At 34.7% G+C, this 20055-nt stretch overlaps 1 protein-coding gene across 2 annotated transcripts in view; it reads right to left on the bottom strand.

The window, feature by feature from the left end:
- The window catches only part of LOC150100465 (26S proteasome non-ATPase regulatory subunit 11-like), a 237046-nt gene that overhangs the window by 163930 nt on the left and 53061 nt on the right, over window positions 1–20055 (bottom strand). For both annotated transcript variants that reach the window (XR_016549277.1, XM_090403074.1), the window contains exon 5: window positions 2597–2654. Coding sequence is in view for 1 of the 2 variants with exons in the window: in XM_090403074.1 (XP_090259200.1) it covers window positions 2597–2654 (58 nt within the window). In the remaining variant the exon portion in view is untranslated. The remainder of the gene's footprint in view (window positions 1–2596; window positions 2655–20055) is intronic.

Genomic DNA, 20055 nt, shown 5'->3' with positions numbered 1-20055 from the left:
CTGCCCACAAAGGTGTTTCAGCAATTGGAAAATTAAGGGATCGGCACTATGAATTGTTGGAACATTCACCCTATTCCCCATATTTGGCTCTCTCTGACTTCTATCTCTTCCCAAAACTAAAAATCTTCCACGCTAGTCAGTGATTTTCTTCGAATCGAGATTGCAGCTGTAGAAAGGTATTTTGCAGATGTTACTGAGAACCACAACAGGGACTGGATAATGGTGCTGGAACATTGCTGGAATAAATGTATTAGTCTTAAGGGAGATTATGTTGAAAAATAAAAAAAATAAAAAAATTTTGAAATTATAAATTCGTTTTTTCATTGTTTGGCCGAGAACTTTTCAGACCACCCTCTTACAATATGAAGATTTTTCAATATATGGAAGTTAGGGAAGGGGGTAGAAAATAAGGAGTCGACTTTGGAAAATAAGCAGGAGTGTTATTAATAAAAATTTGGACTTTGAAGGGTTTGGACTTTTCTTGTGAGTTGAGGAAGGGGAGAGGAAGCTATATATCCTCATGATACACTGTGGGTGATCTAATCAAGGAAAATTTCGCAAAGAAATAGTATAACTGAATAATCCACAAAGCAGAGGAACTGAAACAACATTGAATTGCAGACTATGATCCAGAAATAATATTGCACAAAGTTATACAAAACACACGACAAAGAGTGATGGTTGTTTGAATTTTGAGCAATCAGTGTATATGCTGATATGTCACTTATGCAATGTTATTGCATAAGTGACAAAAACCAACAAGCAACCTGTCCTGCTATACTGAAAACATGTAACTAGTTTGAGATTCATTTTAAATTATGCAATCTCATGTATAAATCTTCTTCTTCTTGGCTTCGCATATTAGGCAATTGTTTGCCTGTAACGTTTTCAAGGGTTTAAAAAGTCTTCTGCCCATCTCCTCTTGGGTCTTCCTCTTGATCAGTGTCCCTTTGGTTTATATTTCCAGGCAATATCTGGTCATCTGTCCTCATTCTTCCTTTCTATGTGGTTTTTCCAGTTCTTTCTATTGTCTGTGATGTCTTCTGTTATGTTAATTATTTTCTTATTTCTTCATTTCTTATTTTGTCTATTCTTTTATAGCCTGTGAGCGGTCTTAGGAACTTCATTTCTGCAGCTCCCACTTGTCTTTTATCTCGTTCTCCCCAAGTCCATGTTTCATGTATAAATCTAAGATGAAATTTTTTTTTCCCTCTCTTAAAAAAAAAAAAAAAAACCTGCTCATAAAAGGTACAACATCTATAGCACATACATTAGAATTGTAGGCAAGCTTTAGCTCATCTGAGAAAGAATTGTGCCTCTAGAAGAGATCACACACAGTCTTGATCTCTTGATTAAGGCTTTTCATTTCACTTCTTGACGTGTGATTACATTGCTTATTTATTAATAAGCAATGTAACGGCACACCAGGAGGTGAAAACCAATCACCTAAATTTGACTAATGATGTCAAATTTGACACCCACGCCACAGTGGTGTTTGAACCAGACTATCTACTCGGCCACACAAGCCAGTATAACCCAAACTTCCTGAAACACGTTAGGTTTGATTTAACATTAAGGTGTTTTAGGTCTATCACTTAGAAGATTTAAAAAAATAATTAAAAAATAACACACAAAATGATTAACAGAAATTTTTAAGCAATATTCTCTAATTTCTTTATCCGATGAACCCAATTAGCAATATACGGTGAATATATCTCATGTAGACAGATATAATGAAATCTAACAGTTACAAATGATAATATAAAATTCAATAATTAGATTATGATTACTATGACTACGATCAATCCAATTATAAATTTGACTGTTATAAAAAATATGAATAAAAATAAGAAAATTTCTTTTCAAGTATAACATAGTACCTAACTTAGCAGAAAAACTAGCTACAACTATCAGAAATTCAGAGTCTAATAAACGATTTCTGCATTCTCCTGATATTTGAATGGCCTAGCAACTCCTTTCTGATGAGAACTCAATAAATGTTAAAAAATATCTGAGAAGTGATCCACAGTAAAACGTGGATATATACCATATAAGAAGTGTACTCTGCATCGTGGGATACTTTAAAAGTGCAAACATTTATTGTTTACTTACCATATAGTAAAATCTGGATTAAAGCAAGAGAATACAGTAAAATACATAAAAATGTATTAAAATGTATTTCAAAATGGAAGTACAAATGACTACCGCTTATAATAAGTTTGAAAACACAAAGATGGATAATATGTGATGATATAGTCAACTCACACTAAAATTCATTTCTTATAGTGAACTCACTAAGTATAACAATCAAAGTCTTTGTCAAGGAAATTGACAAAGACTTTGATTGTCAATATGTCAAGGAAATTGACAAATGCTAGTCTGAAGGAAATTCACTACAGCAAATCTTTAAGCATAACAAGCTATTCATTTGATCTCCACAAATCTTACTTTCACTGTACTCATTTGGTTTATTGTATTTTGAGAAATTAATTAGCTTCTGAGTAAGGAATTTTATTCATTTATTTATTTATTTATTTTATTTATTCATTCATGTCTTTTATATATATATATATTAATAAGGCATGATGATACTTACCTAACTGTAAAGCATCAACAAATTTTGAGGTATCATAGTACAAAGCTATTAATCTTGCCTACAAGAGATAGGGAAAAAAAATTAGCAATGTGATTTTGTAAAAACAGCATGTATCTATGTACAGTGGAATCTCACTATTATAGCAAATATTATAAAAAGTCCAATTCAAAATGCCACAGGCAAAATGAAACATTAAAGAACATTCCCTATAATAAACTGTCTGCTAAAACAATTCATGTGGTACCTAGGAGTTTCCTACAGTAAGAGTCAACTGTATCTTGGAAGTTAGATCTAAAAAAAAAAAAAATCATCATCATCATCAATTTCCTGATATGTAATTTCAAGGGGTATAACAGGATACTATGACAGTTCGTGACAATTAAGTTTACATTATTAATAGCTCTCTGATCAATAATTTTCCTCCAAATTAGACTCCATTGTCAGATCTAATATTTCAATCTTCTAGAGCAGCATTCTTCAACCTTTTTACACTAGCAGACCGGGAAAAATAGGAAAAAAATTTCGCTGACCGGCTGCGGCTAAGACAGAAATATAAACCAATGTAGATAGTATTTTATTTATTAAATCCAATGTTATAAAATTACAATTTTTAGCTAGTGTGACATCTGCGGCTGCTGCTTAGAGGTTAGAAAATTTGATATGTGGCTGGAGCGTTGTTTCTGAGAGACGAAGAAATTTTTTGACAGACTGGTGCCGGTCCACAGACCACAGGTTGAAGAACAAGGTTCTAGAGCACTTCTAACTGAATCAATCCATCTAGATCTTGGTCTTCCTCTGGGACTTTTCCAGAGATTGTGACAACTCACACACCTGTTCCTCTCTCATTCTGTTTAAATGACCATACCATCTTAGATTAGCTGTACTCACTCATCCTTGAATGCTAACAATGTCAAAGTGCTTCCTAATATCTTCATTTTAAATATGGTTTTGCCATTGACACCATCTCTTCACTGCCATAATTTTTTCTCAAAACTCATATCTGTGGTCTCTAGTCTTTGATCATGTACTTTACCCAAAATCTCAGATCTCCAACTTAAAACATCATCTTGAATACCGTTAATTTAGTGTTTTGACTAATTTCTCTTTTACCAGATAAATTTATTCAAGTGGTTTTCACAACTAATCAGCTTTGCTTATTCCACTGTCTATTCTCATATTTAATCTGCCATCTTCACTAAAAATGATGCCTAAACATAGAAAATTTTGCTAAACAGCAAAATTTTCTATGTTCCTGCCTATGTGCATAGTTTCGATCTTCTTACTGATGAATTTCCTGTCAAATTTGTTACAGTTGCTATTCAATAAAGTCAGTCAATACTGGATCCAGATTTGAGTTGGATTTGTTTAGGAGTACAACTCATCCGCATAATAAAGAGCTAAGTTTAATATCTCCAATTCTAAAATCAGGTTTAATCCCACTTTCTCCCATAATGCAATTATCACAGATAAGGAATAAGAGTGGAGATTGTAATCTTACACCTGAGATTACATCAAACCACCTTTCTGTATTTCCTTTAGTTCTAATAATTGACTTACAATATAACTGACTTATTAGAACCTTTAGTTCTAATAAGTCAATTACAATACTTACAATATAATTATTAGAACCTTTAGTTCTAATAATTGACTTTCTCTCTCTGTCTCGCATTTTTCTCTGTATTCTTTTCTGTAATCAAAGGTGTATTGCATTTTGAATGCACACCCGGACTATTAACCCAAATGTGATGCAATGCTTACACATCGAAAAGTGTCCTCTTTGTGAGACATTAGTATATTGTGCTTACTTTTAGGAGTCAAGTGAAATCTGGAAACAATTAGGCAACTCTTTAACAGAAATAAATGCAAAAATATAACATCAGTGATATTGCTATTCAGTGGATGAGCACCACACACCTAGCACATCCTGAATATTTGACCCTGCTACTTTTACACATAGCTTAGCTCACTCGCTCTCTCACACATACATATTTCTCTATATTCTTTTAGGGTATCTGCTGGTTTATTTTGCTAGGAACTTTCCGTATCTTATCTTCTTTTCCAGGACTGCTTTTTGTGTCAACCAAAGTATTCTCATTTTCCTACCCTTGCATACTTCACCATGTTCTTTAATAGCCAAATTCAGTATTTTTCTTCAGAGTTTGACACTGAGAAGTCAAAAGTCTTGTTATTGAATGATTTCATTTTTTTTTTTCTTGAATAATGTTAATACAGTTATGTCTACAACTCACTTCTAAAACTGCTCAACTTTAATTATTTTTAAAACTTTCATACATATTGTTCTTTCTTATGTAATATTCATTTTAATCCTACTTAAGGTGATGATCAATGGTCAGTGAATATTACTGTTAGTAATGATATATTCATGCTGCTTCTGTATACTCTTATCCTGAACCAGCATGAAGATATTGCTTTAAACAATAATATAATCAAAGGAGCTTTTCTTTTTTGTCTTCTCTTCCTCCATTTGAATGTGCACATCTTTATGTTGGAATAACAGGTACTTACTATTATTATAAGTGTTGCCCTTTTGTACAGATTTTCCAAAACACATCTCTATATGCTTTGGATTCATTTCCTACTCAACTGTTCAGATCTCCCACTTTCTTTATATCAGCTGCCTTCTCTGATTAACTTGAAAATTTTTCCGCTTCTTACTTAGGAGAACCTTCTGTGGAACCACAGGCACAAATAGGGTTTGTTGTCCATTGCACCCATTTTGAAGTCTGCCTACATAATTCAACTTGAAACTGCATTCCAATCAAGAAGTTTATCTTCATTTTTTGGGTTGAATACTACCCTTTCCTTTATCACTGCTCCATGAATATAACATTCCATATTTATTATTTAGTTGAATCTCACCTGGGGTGCTTAAGGGTCAAAGCTGTATAACTGAGAGGAGACCTCCACAGAGCCTTTAAAGGAATGCGGAGAACCGACCAGGGCTTCTGACCTAATGTCCAATCCTCACCTTCTCGTGGTGCACCCTGTTGGGTATCTACTTGGATACTGAACGAACAACGATGGGCTCGCAATTTGGGACTTAGCCGACCAAATTGTATTCTTATTGGTTAAACCAAAATAAAAAAATGATGGTAAAACATGACAAAATTTCATGCTGGCTGGAGCATCACTCGGTTAAACAAGGCCCCCGTTGTTTTCGCCAGGGAACCAGGGCGAACAGCAAAAAGTCAGCTACTGGAACAAATCTGAAAACAAATCCCAACTCAACATCACCAGAGTTAAAGATCGGTACTATCAACATAAGAAGCCTGAATGGCAAAGAAACGGAGCTAGCTGAGGAATTAGATAAGTACCAGATCAACATAATAGGGGTGACTGAAACAAAAAAGACCAAAACTGGTGAGATCTTTCTGAGCAATAAATACAAAATGTTATATTCAGGCAATGACAATCTAGGAAAAGAAGGAGTAGCCATAGTATTCAACACAAAATACGAGGCTAATCTTCTTGAATGGCAGTCAGTCTCAAGTAGAGTAATGTGGGCAAATATGAGAATGGGGAACTGGACAATGAGACTTATTTGTGCCTATGGTCCCACAGACGGTTCTACTAAGGTAGAAGTGGAGCAATTTTTTGATGCTTTAGAAAAAGCAACTGACACAATGAAAAATGAAAAGTTGGTCCTTGTTGGGGATCTAAATAGCAGAGTAGGAAATAATTGTGAGACATACAAAAATATTTTGGTAAAATTTGGAGAAAACAGCAAAGCTAATAATAATGGCAAATATCTGTTGGATTTCTGCTCAGGACAGGGACTGGTTATTACTAACACCATGTTCCAATATAAAAATGTGCACAAATTCACATGGAGAGAAGAGGCTAGGAATAAGAAAAGTCTCATTGACTATGTTATTGTTGATAGTGATGTTTTCTCAGTGGTGCAGGACACCGGAGTGTACAGAGGATTTGAAATTGGAAGTGATCACTAGATAGTCTTGAGCAGGATAAAATTGAATTTCATATTGAAAAGAATAACATGTAAGAAAGTTTTAAAGTGAATAAAAGTTGAGCAGCTCTCAGATGTGAACTGCAAACTAAAATACACAAAGATTACTGAAGAAAAAATGAAACAGTTTGAGAACAGGAATCAAACCTTGGAGATTCAGTGGCAAACTCTGAAGAAAACATTGATTGATTCTGCCAGAGAAGCATGTGGTGAGGTTGTCTGTAAGGATAAAAAAATCAGAACTCCCTGGTGGACACAGGAAGTTAAAGAGGCAGTGAAGGAAAAGAAAAAAGCATATCAAAAGTTCCTGTCAAATAAGTCAGCAGTCAGTGTGCTCTTAGAGAATATAGAGACAAATGCAAGAATGCTAAACACTGAGTAAAACTAGCTAAACAACACTCATGGAAGGACTTTCGCAAGAATATAGAAAATAAATATCAAGAAGGTGGCAAAATATTCTGGAGGTTGTTGAAGAAGCTTAGGAATGGAGGAAAGAGTGCTATAAAAGGAGTTAGAGATGATAAAGGTGACATGAAAACGGGAAAAAAAGATATCCTTGAAGTATGGAGTAATTACTTTGAAAAACTTCTAAATGAAACAAGCAGTGATGACAGCATAGTGGTAAAAAAACACTGACCAGGCATGCAGTCAGGAATACATACCCATACTTGAAATAGCCATCAAAGGCTTGAAATGTGGAAAGGCAGATGATATTCGACCAGAAATGCTTAAGTGTGGTGGTGTGAGAGTCTTACAGTGGTTGCAATGCATAGTTCAGAAGGCCTGAACAGAAGGACGAATTCCCGATGATTGGAGTTGAGCTCTCATAGTACCCACATATAAAAAGGGAAATAAAACTGCATGCGAGAATTACAGAGGTATTTCCCTACCGAGTGTTCCTGGCAGGATATATGCAAGTATACTTGAGAAACGATTGAGAAGAATTGTGGAAGAAAAGCTTGGTGAAGAACAAGCTGGATTCAGGCCAAATAGAGGCTGTCAGGATCAGATCTTCACTTTACGACAAACAGTCGAGAAAGCATGGGAATATAACAAAGATCTGTATTTAAGTTTTGTCGATTTGGAAAAGGCATATGACAAGGGGTGCCAAGAGAGAAGCTATTCAATACGCTGCAGTTATATGGTGTCAATGGTACATCATATCAAACAATACTTAGTCTTTATTTGAGTTGTAAGTCAGCGGTTAGAACTGAAGGAAGTACAGGAAGATGGTTTAATGTTAAATCTGGTGTGAGACAAGGATGTACATTATCCCCTCTGTTATTCATTATCTATATGGATCACATTATGAAGGAAAGTGGTATTAAACATGATATCAAAATTGGAGATGTTAATGTCAGCTCTTTGCTTTATACGGATGATGTTATACTTCTAAATAATCCGCTAAAAGTCTGCAAGATTCTCTGACTAAATTGAATAGCTGTTGTAATAGATATGGTATGAAGGTCAGCAATAAAAAGACAAAGACAATGAAAATAGGCAGAATCATTGAAAATGTCAACTGTGTTGTGAATGGAGAACCTGTGGAACAAGTATAACATTTCAGCTATTTAGGCACGATTTTTAGTGAAGATGGTAAATTAAATATAGAAATAGACAACAGAATCAGCAAAGCTGGTATGGTAGGAAGTCAATTGAATAAATTCATATGGAATAAGAGAGAAATTAGTCAGAACACTAAATTAGCTGTATACAATACAGTGTTCAAACCAGTTTTAACTTATGGATCTGAGAGCTGGGTCAGAAGTAAAACACTTGACCAAAGACTAGAGACCACAGATATGAGAGTCTTGAGAAAGATTATAGGCATGAACAGATGGCATCAATGGCAATATCATATTAAAAACGAGGATATTAGGAAAGAACTTGACATTGTCAGCATCCAGGAAGGCATTAGCAGAGCTAATCTCAGGTGGTATGGTCACTTAAACAGAATGGGCAAAGAAAGATTAGCAAAACAAATGTTCTCTGCTAGGTTGGCAGGAAAATGACCCAGAGGAAAACCAAGATATAGGTGGATTGATACGGTACAAAGTGCCTTAGACGATAGAAATATAAGATCTGATAATGTTGGAGTCTTGACAAGTAACAGACTGATTTGGAGGAAAATTGTAGATAGGAAATTAATAATGATGTAATTTTTTTCATGTAGTACTATCATATCCTGTACACCCCTTGAGGGTACATAGCAGGAATTTGATGATGATGAATCTCATCTGTTCTTCTCTGTCTCGGTAACAGCAATAATGTTCACATGGTACTGTTCCAGTGCTTCTGCAAATATGATTTGCTATTTAGTATGTCTTGTTAATGAACTGAACTATGGCAATGGCAAAAGGAAAAGACCAGCAACCTATTAATTTCCAGAGTCAAGACAAAAACTGTGCTGTCTACTTCCTTTGGTGAATGAAAAGGTGCAGAAGGATTTATTCATTATTGGAAAAATTTGCCGATTAGAAGTGCAGTTTCCCAAGATGAATGAATACGTTTATATATATATGTGTATTCTTGGGTTTCTACTTGGTTGTAATGATACATTTTAAATAATAAATTTTAAATGACTTTAAACCGAGATAAAATATGAAATTTAATGATGCAACTAGTTTCAGCCTTTTACAGCCTTCATCAGGTATCCGCTAAAGGTAGAACACACTAATAAAAATTGAAGATACAAAAAACTGAGAATTACAGGCAAAAAATGAAATACATAATTGACACAAAAAACGTTGTATACTTTTCAAGTCATTCTACCTAAAGCGCTATTGTTTGTTGCATGCGTGCTTGCATGTTCTTGTGAATGCCGGTATTGAACAACTGCTGTATGACTATCAGATGTTATAACTCAAATTGCTGTTCAAATGTTCAGGATTAAGGAGGATTTCCCTGGACTCCACGATTTTTCTTTCCAACTCATCACTACAGCGAAAAATGTTTTCGGATTTATCCCAGCACACTGAGTGACTCTGTAGATTATCATGAGGATTGTTAGAGAAAAGAACATGACTGGATAATGCAGATGCATGTGACCTTTTATAGGATATGTCTCTCTTATGCTCCTCAATACGCAGTTCAACAGATTTGTTAGTCTGTCCAAAATAAGGAATATTACAATCTTTATAACTTGTAAACACCTGGATATTTCAAGTTATGATGAATGGGCTTCAGGTGGCTCATAAGAGAACGGACTTTAGGGAGTGTAGTGAAAAATGTCCTGATGTTGTATTTTTTAAGAACTTTAGCCAATTTATTGGAGACTGAACTAATGTAAGGTATTGAGATGCTACCTTTAAAAACAGTAGTTTCCGTAGTACGCTACCTAGGAGGATCCAGAAGAAATTTCTTAATTGTTTTTTCAGAATATCCATTTTGTTTAAAGATGAGAGAAAGTTGTTCAATTTCTTTTTGGAGTTCATCTGGCTCATTTAAAAGAGATCATGCTCTGTGTCCTAAGGTAGAAATAGTTCCGAGCTTTTGTGGTGGAAAGTGATGAGATTGACAGTGCAGATATCTGTTAGTATGAGTTGGTGTTTGGTATATAGAGATTTTAAATCTATCAGAGCTTCGAGTAAGAAGCTCTGATAGATTTCCAGGAAAGGAAGGCGGTTATTTCGTTCTAGTTCAGCAGTGAATTTTATATTAGAATGCTGGTTGTTAAGATGTTGAAGAAAATCCATGAGAGATGTGTGTCCATGACTCCATATAATGAAAATGTCGTCAACATAAAGTCTCCAAAGTTTCGGTTTAAGTGAGAAGGACGATATGGCTTTCGTTTCAAAATCTTCCAGGAAAATGTTTGCAAGAACCGGGGATAAAGGGTTGCCCATTGCTAAGCCTTGGTTTTGTTTGTAAATGGAGTCCCTATATCTGAAGTAGCCAGATTGAATACAATGCATTAATAAAGCAAATATCTTTTTAGATAATTTGTCCTTAAGTAACGTTAATACCTCCTCGGTAGGGACGTTAGTAAATAATGAGATGATGTCAAAACTTACTATGATATCATTTTCACTGATTGAAATAATTTTGATATGAGAAACAAAGTCTGGTGTTTTTGATGAACGATGAAAATTTATTGGAGAAACACTTGAGGTATTCTGCAAGATGTTTCGAAAGCTTATAAGTAGGCCCATCAATTCCTTCCACAACTGGGCAAAGAGGGGTGTTTACTTTGTGGATCTTCAGAACTCCATAAATGCGTGGAATAAGAGGGTGAAGAGAACGTAAAGAAAGGCGAATATTGTGAGGAAGTTCAAATGTAGTCTTTAACAGATTGTTTGTGCAGTTTTGTAGTTCTCTCGTTGGATCATCCTGAAGAATTGAATATGTAATGTTGTCTTCAAGCAATTGAAGCATTTTATTGTGGTAATCTTCAGAATTGAGGACGACTGTGGCATTGCCTTTATCTGCAGGTAAAATAATGATGTTTCTGTTCTTTTTTTTTTTTTTTTTTTTTTAAATATATATTTCTGGATACATTGGTTAATATCGTAATTTTTCCAAAAATCGCGTAATGTTATAGCATCGTTGTCCATTGCTGTTATTGCTTGAGAAAATGTAGTTTCAAGTAATATGTCTTGAATATAGCAATCGAACCTTGTGAATCACAGTGTTGTATTGGGCGGGAGATACATCATTTATATTTTCATTCAAATCGCCGATGTGAAGAGGATGTCTTGGAGCATTGTCAAGCAGCAATAGAATTATAAAAGGAATGTTTTTTTCAAGACAGTAGGCACGTACTTCTGGAATAAAACAATTGTCATCCAAGCCTTAGGATTACTCCTGTAGTAAACTGGCAATTTATTCTTGTCAATGTTTTTCAAAGCTCTGGGGTTTTGTGAACAGTAAACAAGAAATGGTTTTAATTTAAAACCAGCGGCATTTCTTCCAAGAAGAAGCACAATCCTATCTTTAAATGCCTTAAAACCAGGCAGCAATGTAGCCTCTCTGTGAATGTAAGTTCGTCCTGGCATTCTTTTCCAGAACAGTCCAGTTTCATCTGCGTTAAAAATCTGCTCTGGCAAATAGCCTTCATCATCTCTTTCAGATTTTTCTTGAAAATTTCGGCACTTTCAAAATCGGAACAAGCAGCTTCTTCTGTTATTTGTATGTTATGTAAGTTAAATCGGCTTTTGAATCGATAAAGCCAACCTTTACTAGCATTAAAAGTATGCTCATCATATTTATCTTCTTGTTGTTTCCTTAAATTGTCAAATAGGCTGCGTGCTTTTGTTTGAATAGTAAATAAACTGAGAGGAATATTCTTGTTGATTTGATCATCTATCCATATCATTAAAAGCTTCTCCATTTCATGAATTGGTCCTTCTCTTTTTTTCGTTAAAATTGTACATTTCATATTAACTGCCCCTTTAGCTGCCTCCATTATTCTTGATTTATCTTTTATGATTGTTGAAACAGTTGAATGCGATAGTTTTTCTTCTTGTGCTATTTCACCGACTTTCTTTCCTTTGTCATATGCTTTAATGACCTTCATTTTAGCATCTAAACTTAAAGCTTTCCTCGCCTTCTTTTTTATGTTGGAATTTTCATAAGTAGTTTTACTTCTCTTACTGGACATGATAGGGTTACACTGAGATACAAAAATTGCAACGAGAGAAAAATTAACACTTCGACTACTGATTAGCAACTGACGTGCCAAAGGATGTGATAAGTTAGAAGTGGATGAACCATAGCAGCGGCTATTGAGTGTTGGTGATAGGCTTTGCTTGTCGACTAATGGCGACACTGCAATGTGCATACAAAAGCAATGTGATATATGTATGTATATGCTGGCAGCAAAGTTAAATTAGATAATTTTTAATACTAATAATTTTGGCTGTCGTAAGTTGAGGATACTTGTGTGTGTGTGTGTGTGTGTGTGTGTGTGTATATATATATATATATATATAATAATAATAATAATATAAACAAATAAAAAAAAAATAAAAAAAATAAAAAATCAGCTAACGCCTTTTTATTCCCGTATATACGGGAGTAGGCGAGGCCATTTAGCCCTATCTAACTTTTGGAGACTGAGTGGGCAGTTCAATCTCCACTAGTACCCAATCAGAGACAGATGGCCCAAGGCTATCACTAATTAAGTGGTACGCAGTGATGAGAGACGGCTCAAATGTGCCGCCATCTCGTGGTCTCTAACCCTAACACAATATATTTAATGTCTGAAATTATGTGGGTTCTACGGTCGATTTTCTTGAGTTTACAGGACGAAAAACCTGCTTGCCCGTGCCAGAGATCGACTAACTCGGGAACCGGTCGAAAAAAGGCTTAGAAAAATTTCCTCTAGTCGCCGACTAGACTCGAAACCAAGACTTCCTTCGTGCGGCCTAGCGCGGTGGGGTGCAAACGCCACATCCACTGAGCTACACAGGCCGTTTATAAACAAATAATTTTTATAAATTTCATGAATGTTCCTTTTTAAATTTTTATTCATCATCTTTACTCTCAAAATTTTCTAACTTGATTCTTCAAGATTTTATAATAAATTCAGATTTTTCATTCCATGAACTCTTTACCCATTCACACACCTGCAAAATTGTGATCTCCTTTCTCCTCTTACCTATAGATGTTTCCTCAAAATTTGGAGATTGAATCCAATTAACCTATTTTTTCCTCAATAAATCCTTTGAATGGTTTGTTTATCGATACATCTAAAGGTTGAAGTGAGGATGATTCCTCCTGGGACTGCAGCTATGGTTTTATGGCATCTAAACTAATCCCATACTAAAAGCAGGTTTTTGACATACACTGCCAGGACATCTGGACCACACTTTCTTTATCCATGATTTTATCCCTTCCTCGTCCATCCTTTTAACAGCATAGTCATTTTTTTCATGACCAGAAGTTTTAGCAATATTTTTTTTTTTACCTTTAGAGTCAGCAGTCTTATCTAAGGGCACATCAAAAGTCAGAGGCACTACATCCATATTAGTTATCTGTGAAAATTCAAAACTTGTTTTCTAACATTTATGATGAATTTGTGAAACTCGATAATTTTATTTTCAAATTTATCTGGCATTTTTTGTGATATTTTCAATTCATGCATGCATGCATAAATCATTTCTCTTCACAAGTCTAAAGCACCATGATGCTGACCATGTAAAATCGATGGTATTTCTTTCTCTTGACAATAATTTTGCTCATTGAATATTCATTTTTGTAGATGCACAGCAACCCAATCTTCTTTGATCCATTATTCCAAGTTTTTAATTCATTTTCAATTTCTGGCCATTTTTGCAGTTTGCTGCAGAGATTGTGTTTTTTAGAATTTGCTGCTCTTGTTTCCGCCTAAGTTCATACCATTTTTTTCTGTGGGCAGAAGCCCAAAGTGCTGCTCTGCTGCCCAATTGCCATTCTTTTTTGCATACTCAATCACACTATGCTTAAACGCAGTCATATAGCTATATCTGTGCTTCGTAGAATCCATGGGTTATAAAAAATATAAAAAAATTAAATATAATAATGTACTGACCACTAATTTAAATGTGTGACCATTAATGACTGTGCTACTATTCAAACTGATCATGCATTACCAACAAGCGATTAAGCACTGTGGCTGCACATACATAAAAACACATCAGTGTATAAGGCGCACAGTAAGATGCACCAGTTTATAAGATGCATTTGGCTTTATAGAACACACCCTAATTTTCAGATAAATTTTAGGTACAAAAAAAAAAGCATGATTTATAAGGTGAAAATATGGTAATTTTATAAAATTACTCCCATCCTATATGGGAGTAAAATGGATGTGCAAACTTGTTAAGCAAGAAATCCATAAGATGTAGAAGAATGAGAGGACTTATGAAATATATAAATTACAGGCCAGAAATGTTATGAGTACTGTATGGAAAGCCTAAGTTAGGGTATAAGAAGAAATTTGCTGTGCAGGATAAGGGCAACCCAAAAGAATTTTATCGTTATGCTGCAAGTAAAAGAAAGAATGAATGCAGAAGATTAACTTTACTGATTGTAGCAGATGCAACAGTTCAAACAATGAGTGCTCACTTTGCCAAGATATATGAACCTGGTATATGTAACATGGAGCACAGTGCTATCACTGCATTGGATGAAAACATTGATATGCATGAGAAGTAGATTTCAGAGCTGTTGCATAACCTGGGTTAAAATTAAGCAATAGGGACAGATGAGATATCAGCACATATGCTAAAGGAATGTTCAACCAGACTGGCTAGGGCCTTGACATTTTTGCATAATTTTAGTCTTAGCTCAGGAAAGATCACACATGAATGGAAAGAATGTATGATAATTCCAATAACAAGGATGGTGTGGTGCAGAGAGTAATGTGTCTAACTATTGACCTATGTGTCTCCACAGTAAAGATTTTAGACAAGTTAGTAAGAACTCACATCCAAAATCAGGTGAGCAAACAAAATATACTTTGCAAGAAACAGCAAATTTAATTTATTCTTGCTTTAGTAAGAATTGCTTACTAAAGCGGGGCATGGCTTACTAAAGCGAGGTTGTGTCTGAGCAATTTGTTCATATTTTATAATGTTATGGCTGAGATGGATAATGGGAATGCACTACGAGAACATTGGACTCTGCTATGGCATTTGATAGGATACCACATGAAAGGTTGTTGTATAAACTAGAGAATATGGGATTGGGATGTAAACTATGCTTAGATAAGTGGATGACTGATGGATGGATATCAGAAAGTATATGAGAGATGGTGTGTTGGGGGTGGGGGGGATCCAGATTTAAGGTAACCAGTGTCATTCCTTGGACCACTGTTGTTTAATCTATACATCAATGATAGTGGAGAGGACCTGACAGGAGATCCTCAATTGTTTGCTGACGATGCCAGGATAGGCAGGGCACTCAGAAAAGCTACTGAAATACAGCATTTATAGGGTGATTTGGATGGGCTGAAAGTGTGGGAAAAGGATAATTGCTATTAATTCAGTGTCAGTAAGCATAAAGTCATGAACTTTGGCATGATAAAATATCTAATGGCATATTATGCTGCTGGGATTATTCCAGGAGTAACCGTTGAGGCAAGAGATCTTGGAGTCGTGATGGACAGAAATTTGGGGTTCACATATCAAAAACTGCAAATGCAACCAAAAGAATAATTGCAATGCCGAGATGAACACTGGTGTGCTAATCTCAGCATTGCAATTATTCTTTCTCAAAAGATAGAGAAGTCATTCTGCCTCTTTACAACACCTTGATACAACTGCAACTGGACCACCGTGCACAGACTGTTGAAAGGATGCAAAAAAGAGCTACAGATGATGATATTGGCTTTATGGAATGTAGATTACAAAAACAGACTGAAAAGTACATAGGCTGCAGACACTGGTGGACAGGCAAAAGGGGGATGCCATGAGGTATATAAACATTTTAAAGGGCATTACACAATACTAACTGATAAAATTGTTCCTTATATGGAAGATGGAGAGAGTACAAGGGAGCATCCATGGAAGTTAAGTTTCTGTGAGATTAAGAAAAGGGTAAGAGTTAGATTTTGCTCTCACAGAATCATGAGTGGAAAAATTTGCACTGTTGAAGTAGTGAGTGCAAATAGTGTGAATGAGTTTAAGATGTGGAGAAGATATCCCTTGACCTCACTCACTACTCCAATTCAGGTCAAGGGATGTCTTCTCCACAACAGTCCAAGACCTCATTACATGCCTACAGGAAGAGTGGTCCAAAATTTCCTGCTGGTCACTATCGTATGCTTGTGGAAAATATAACTCCATAGGATTGCATGTGGTATACATGCTCACTTATTTGTTTGTATCTGCAAATGGCAATGATTGATCCCTTGATTTTGAGTGATTCTTTGCATATCCACTCTCCAACCAAAAGGTTGCATGTTTGAATCCCACCATGAGCATGGATGTCTGTGGGTTTTTAGGTGGGAGATGAATTTCATAGCACAGTGTGACACCACTATCCTGCTTCTTGGAGGCTTGAAGTGGCTTGAAAAAAGTTCCATCTTTGGTTTCTAGAGCAATAAATAAAACAATAGAACATTAACTCGGACTGTAGTTCAAGCTCATAATAACTGTAATTTACAGTCGAATATTATGGCTTTGTAATTGTATAGCTTTGGAGTGTGTCAATGTTAATTTAAGTGTCTTTTATTATCTTTTCTATGTTCTTATCGCCTGAAGAAGTCATTCTTGACGAAACATGTTGCGTTTTTTTCAAATAAATGTCATTGTGTTATAATTCTCGGGTTTAAGTCAGTTAATTTAAAAAAATGAAAAAATAAATAAATATATATATATATATATATATAAAATTGATAAAAATAGAAAAAAAAAAATCTCCAGCCCACCCAAAGTACAAAATGCACTATAGGTTTACAAATAACTTTTTGCAGGTGGGAGCAATGTAAAAATTCCCTTCATTTAACTCTAGCTACTGTTTCTAAACAATGTAAAGTTCAGTGTGGTGGTGTCAAGCATGAGCACAAGTCCATATTGATACAGGATAAGGTAGAAGTGTTCAAACAACCTGACTGTGGTGTTCTGGTGTAGAAACTATGTGATGCATATGGTACTGGTTCATCCACTGTTTATGATATAAACAAGCAAAGAGACAAAATACAGTTTCTTTGCAGACAGTTATTCCAAGTAGAAAATGAGTGATAGAAAACATTACAAAAAATGCTAAGATTATGAGCATGATTGAGTGATGATGGAATAGGTTCAACAACAATGGAGTGATGGGTAGATTTGTCCAGTTATCATGTTAATGGAAAAGTCTCAGGTAGTCCATTAAGAACTTAAATTAGGACATGAGTGTGACTATATATATATACAGCATATATAAGGGATGGCTGCAAAGTGTGTGGCATGTGTGATGGCATGCATAAAGTGTGTGGCTAAGAATGGTCCATACCAGAAGTAACTACTGAATCTTCTTATTATTTTCAGCCATTTTCTGTCCACTGCTGGATGAAGACCTATTCCAGTTCTTTCCACCTTTCTTTCTCTATTCTTGGCAATGGTTGACCAATTTTCCCCAAAAAAATTTGACAATTCATCGCTCCACCTTCTTTTAGGACGTCCTTGGCTCATTTCCCTTCTTTTGGAATCCAGCTCGTTAGTATGGTGATCCATCGCTCATCTTCTCTTCTGGATAGATGTCCGGCCCATTTCAATTTTAGTCGCTTATGGTGACTGCCTAGCATCAACCTCTCCATTTTTCTTTGAGTTGTTGTTAGTTTATTTGCCAGTGCTTTTGTTAGTGACCAAATTTTACAGCCATACGTGATGACTGGAAGTATACACTGGTTAAATTGCTTCCTTTTTAAACAGAGTTGGACATCATTGTTTTGAGAAATGCTTTTTAATTTTCTGAATGCACTCCAGGCAAGTTGAACTCTTCTATTTATTTCCTTTTGGAGTCCACAGTTTAGATCAATGAGATGACCTAAGTATGTATATGAAGAGACTTTTCCAAGAAATTGTTTTCAATTATTATTTTTTTTTTTGGTGTTACAAAATAATTAAACATGATTAAACATGATTTTAGTTTTTTCTCTGTTTATTTTTAGACCAACTTTTCTGCTTTCATGATATAGGTCTTCTATCATTATATTAAGCTCTTCTAGAATGTTTGCAAAAATTATGATATCATCTGCATATCTTAGGTGTGTTAAATTTCTGTTATTAATTTTTATACCAAGGTTTGTCCAGTATATATTATTAAATATTTCTCGAAGGATTGCTGTAGAGATTTTGGGTGATATAGTCTCCTTTGGATACCTTTTTCAATTGATATTTCATTGCTACTTGTGTGAAGTGGGATCGTTGCTGTTGCAGTGCGGTATATTTCCTGCAGGAGGTCCATATATTCTCCAGGAACTCCCTGATTCTGTAGTGCTTTGATTATTGCATTAGTTTTGATGGAATCAAATGTTTTTTCATAATCAATAAAAGCTAAACAGAGAGGCAATTGGTTTCCTTCTGCTTTTTCTATTATTTGTTTTACTGCATGAATATAATCAACTGAGTTAAAGCCTTTATGGAATACAGCTTGTTCTACTGGTTGATTTGAGCCTAGAAGAGGGGTTAAGCAGTTTGTTATTACTTTTGTTAGAATTTTTGCATAGATTAGAGAGAATACTAATTGGTCTATAGATCTTTGTTCCCCTTTTTAAATAACAGTATCAGAGTAGTATTTTTCCAGTTTTCTGGTATCTTCCCCTCTTCTAGGCATATATTTAATTAAATATAATTAATTAAATTTAATTATATTTAATTAAATCCCCATTTAATTAATTCTATGTGAATTAGGTCTTCACCAGGACATTTTCCATTTGTTTTAATGCTTGTTTTATTTCATCTGAATAGGGGGATGAATTCTATATGCGATGGAGAAGGGTTATTTATACTTGATTTATCTATTGAAGGATCACTATAGAGTTCTTTATAAAATTCTTCTAGCCTGCTTAGGATTTGTTCTTGGTTTCTTATTGTAGTTCCATTCTTATCTTTTATTGCAGTTATTTGACTTTTGCAAACTGATAAATGTTTTCTTAGTATTTTCATATTTTTATTGTTTTCAATTGTTTCTTTTATTTTTTTTAGTGTTATAAGATCTTATTTCATTTCTCATCTTTTTCCTTATTGTTTTGCATATTCTATTTTAGAAATTCAATTTTCGTCTCGTTTCATATTTCATCTCTTTTTTAGTAGTTGTAAGGTTTCCTCTGAAAGTTTATGGTCTTTTTGTTGTTTGTTGCTTTTGGATTCGTTGGCTGCTGAGATCATTACTTCCTTTAGGTTTTTGCTTATTTTATTTATGTCTTCTTTATTATCTATTTTTATTTATGTCTATTTGTTAAGTCTAGTTTTTCATTGAGTTTTTTCTTCATAATCAGTCTTGTTTTCAATAGGTTTTAAGTCAAAACTTATTGATTTTTTGTTGTTTAGCCATTTTATTCTTTCCAATTTGGGATTTATTTTAATTTTGGCTCTCACCAGTAAGTGGTCACTTCCTGATTTAGTACTGAGGTATCTTGAACTATTTTTTTATTATTACACAGTATAATCTATTTCATTTTTTATTCTCCTTTTGGACTTCTCCATGTCCATTTTCTTTTGAGGGCTTTCTTAAAAAATGTATTCATAATATAAAGCTTGTTACAGATAGAGAATTCTGTAAGAGCCATTCCTGAGCTACTGAACATGTAGATGAATTTATTAATCTTATAGCTGATGAGCGTGAAACGGCATTATACTGGAGATGCACACTGCTAAGGGCATTAAAACAAGAGGACAAAGAAACACCTGCAGAATTTAAGTAATCTAATGATAGTTACTACTGTAAAGTACTAAAATGCAGCAGACAGGCATGCACTGATAAGCCACAGTTGATTGGAAAAATGAAATCATCTAAAACCTTAAACTTTATCTGGTGTAAATACAAATGGCGGATTACCATTGAG

This window comes from Typopeltis vanoorti, chromosome 13, assembly GCF_054136105.1.
Source record: "Typopeltis vanoorti isolate ZY-2024b chromosome 13, IOZ_Tvanoo_1.0, whole genome shotgun sequence".
Lineage (NCBI taxonomy): Eukaryota > Metazoa > Arthropoda > Arachnida > Uropygi > Thelyphonidae > Typopeltis > Typopeltis vanoorti.
The sequence above is the reverse complement of the archived record's forward strand: the minus strand, read 5'-3'. Positions and strand labels throughout refer to the sequence as shown.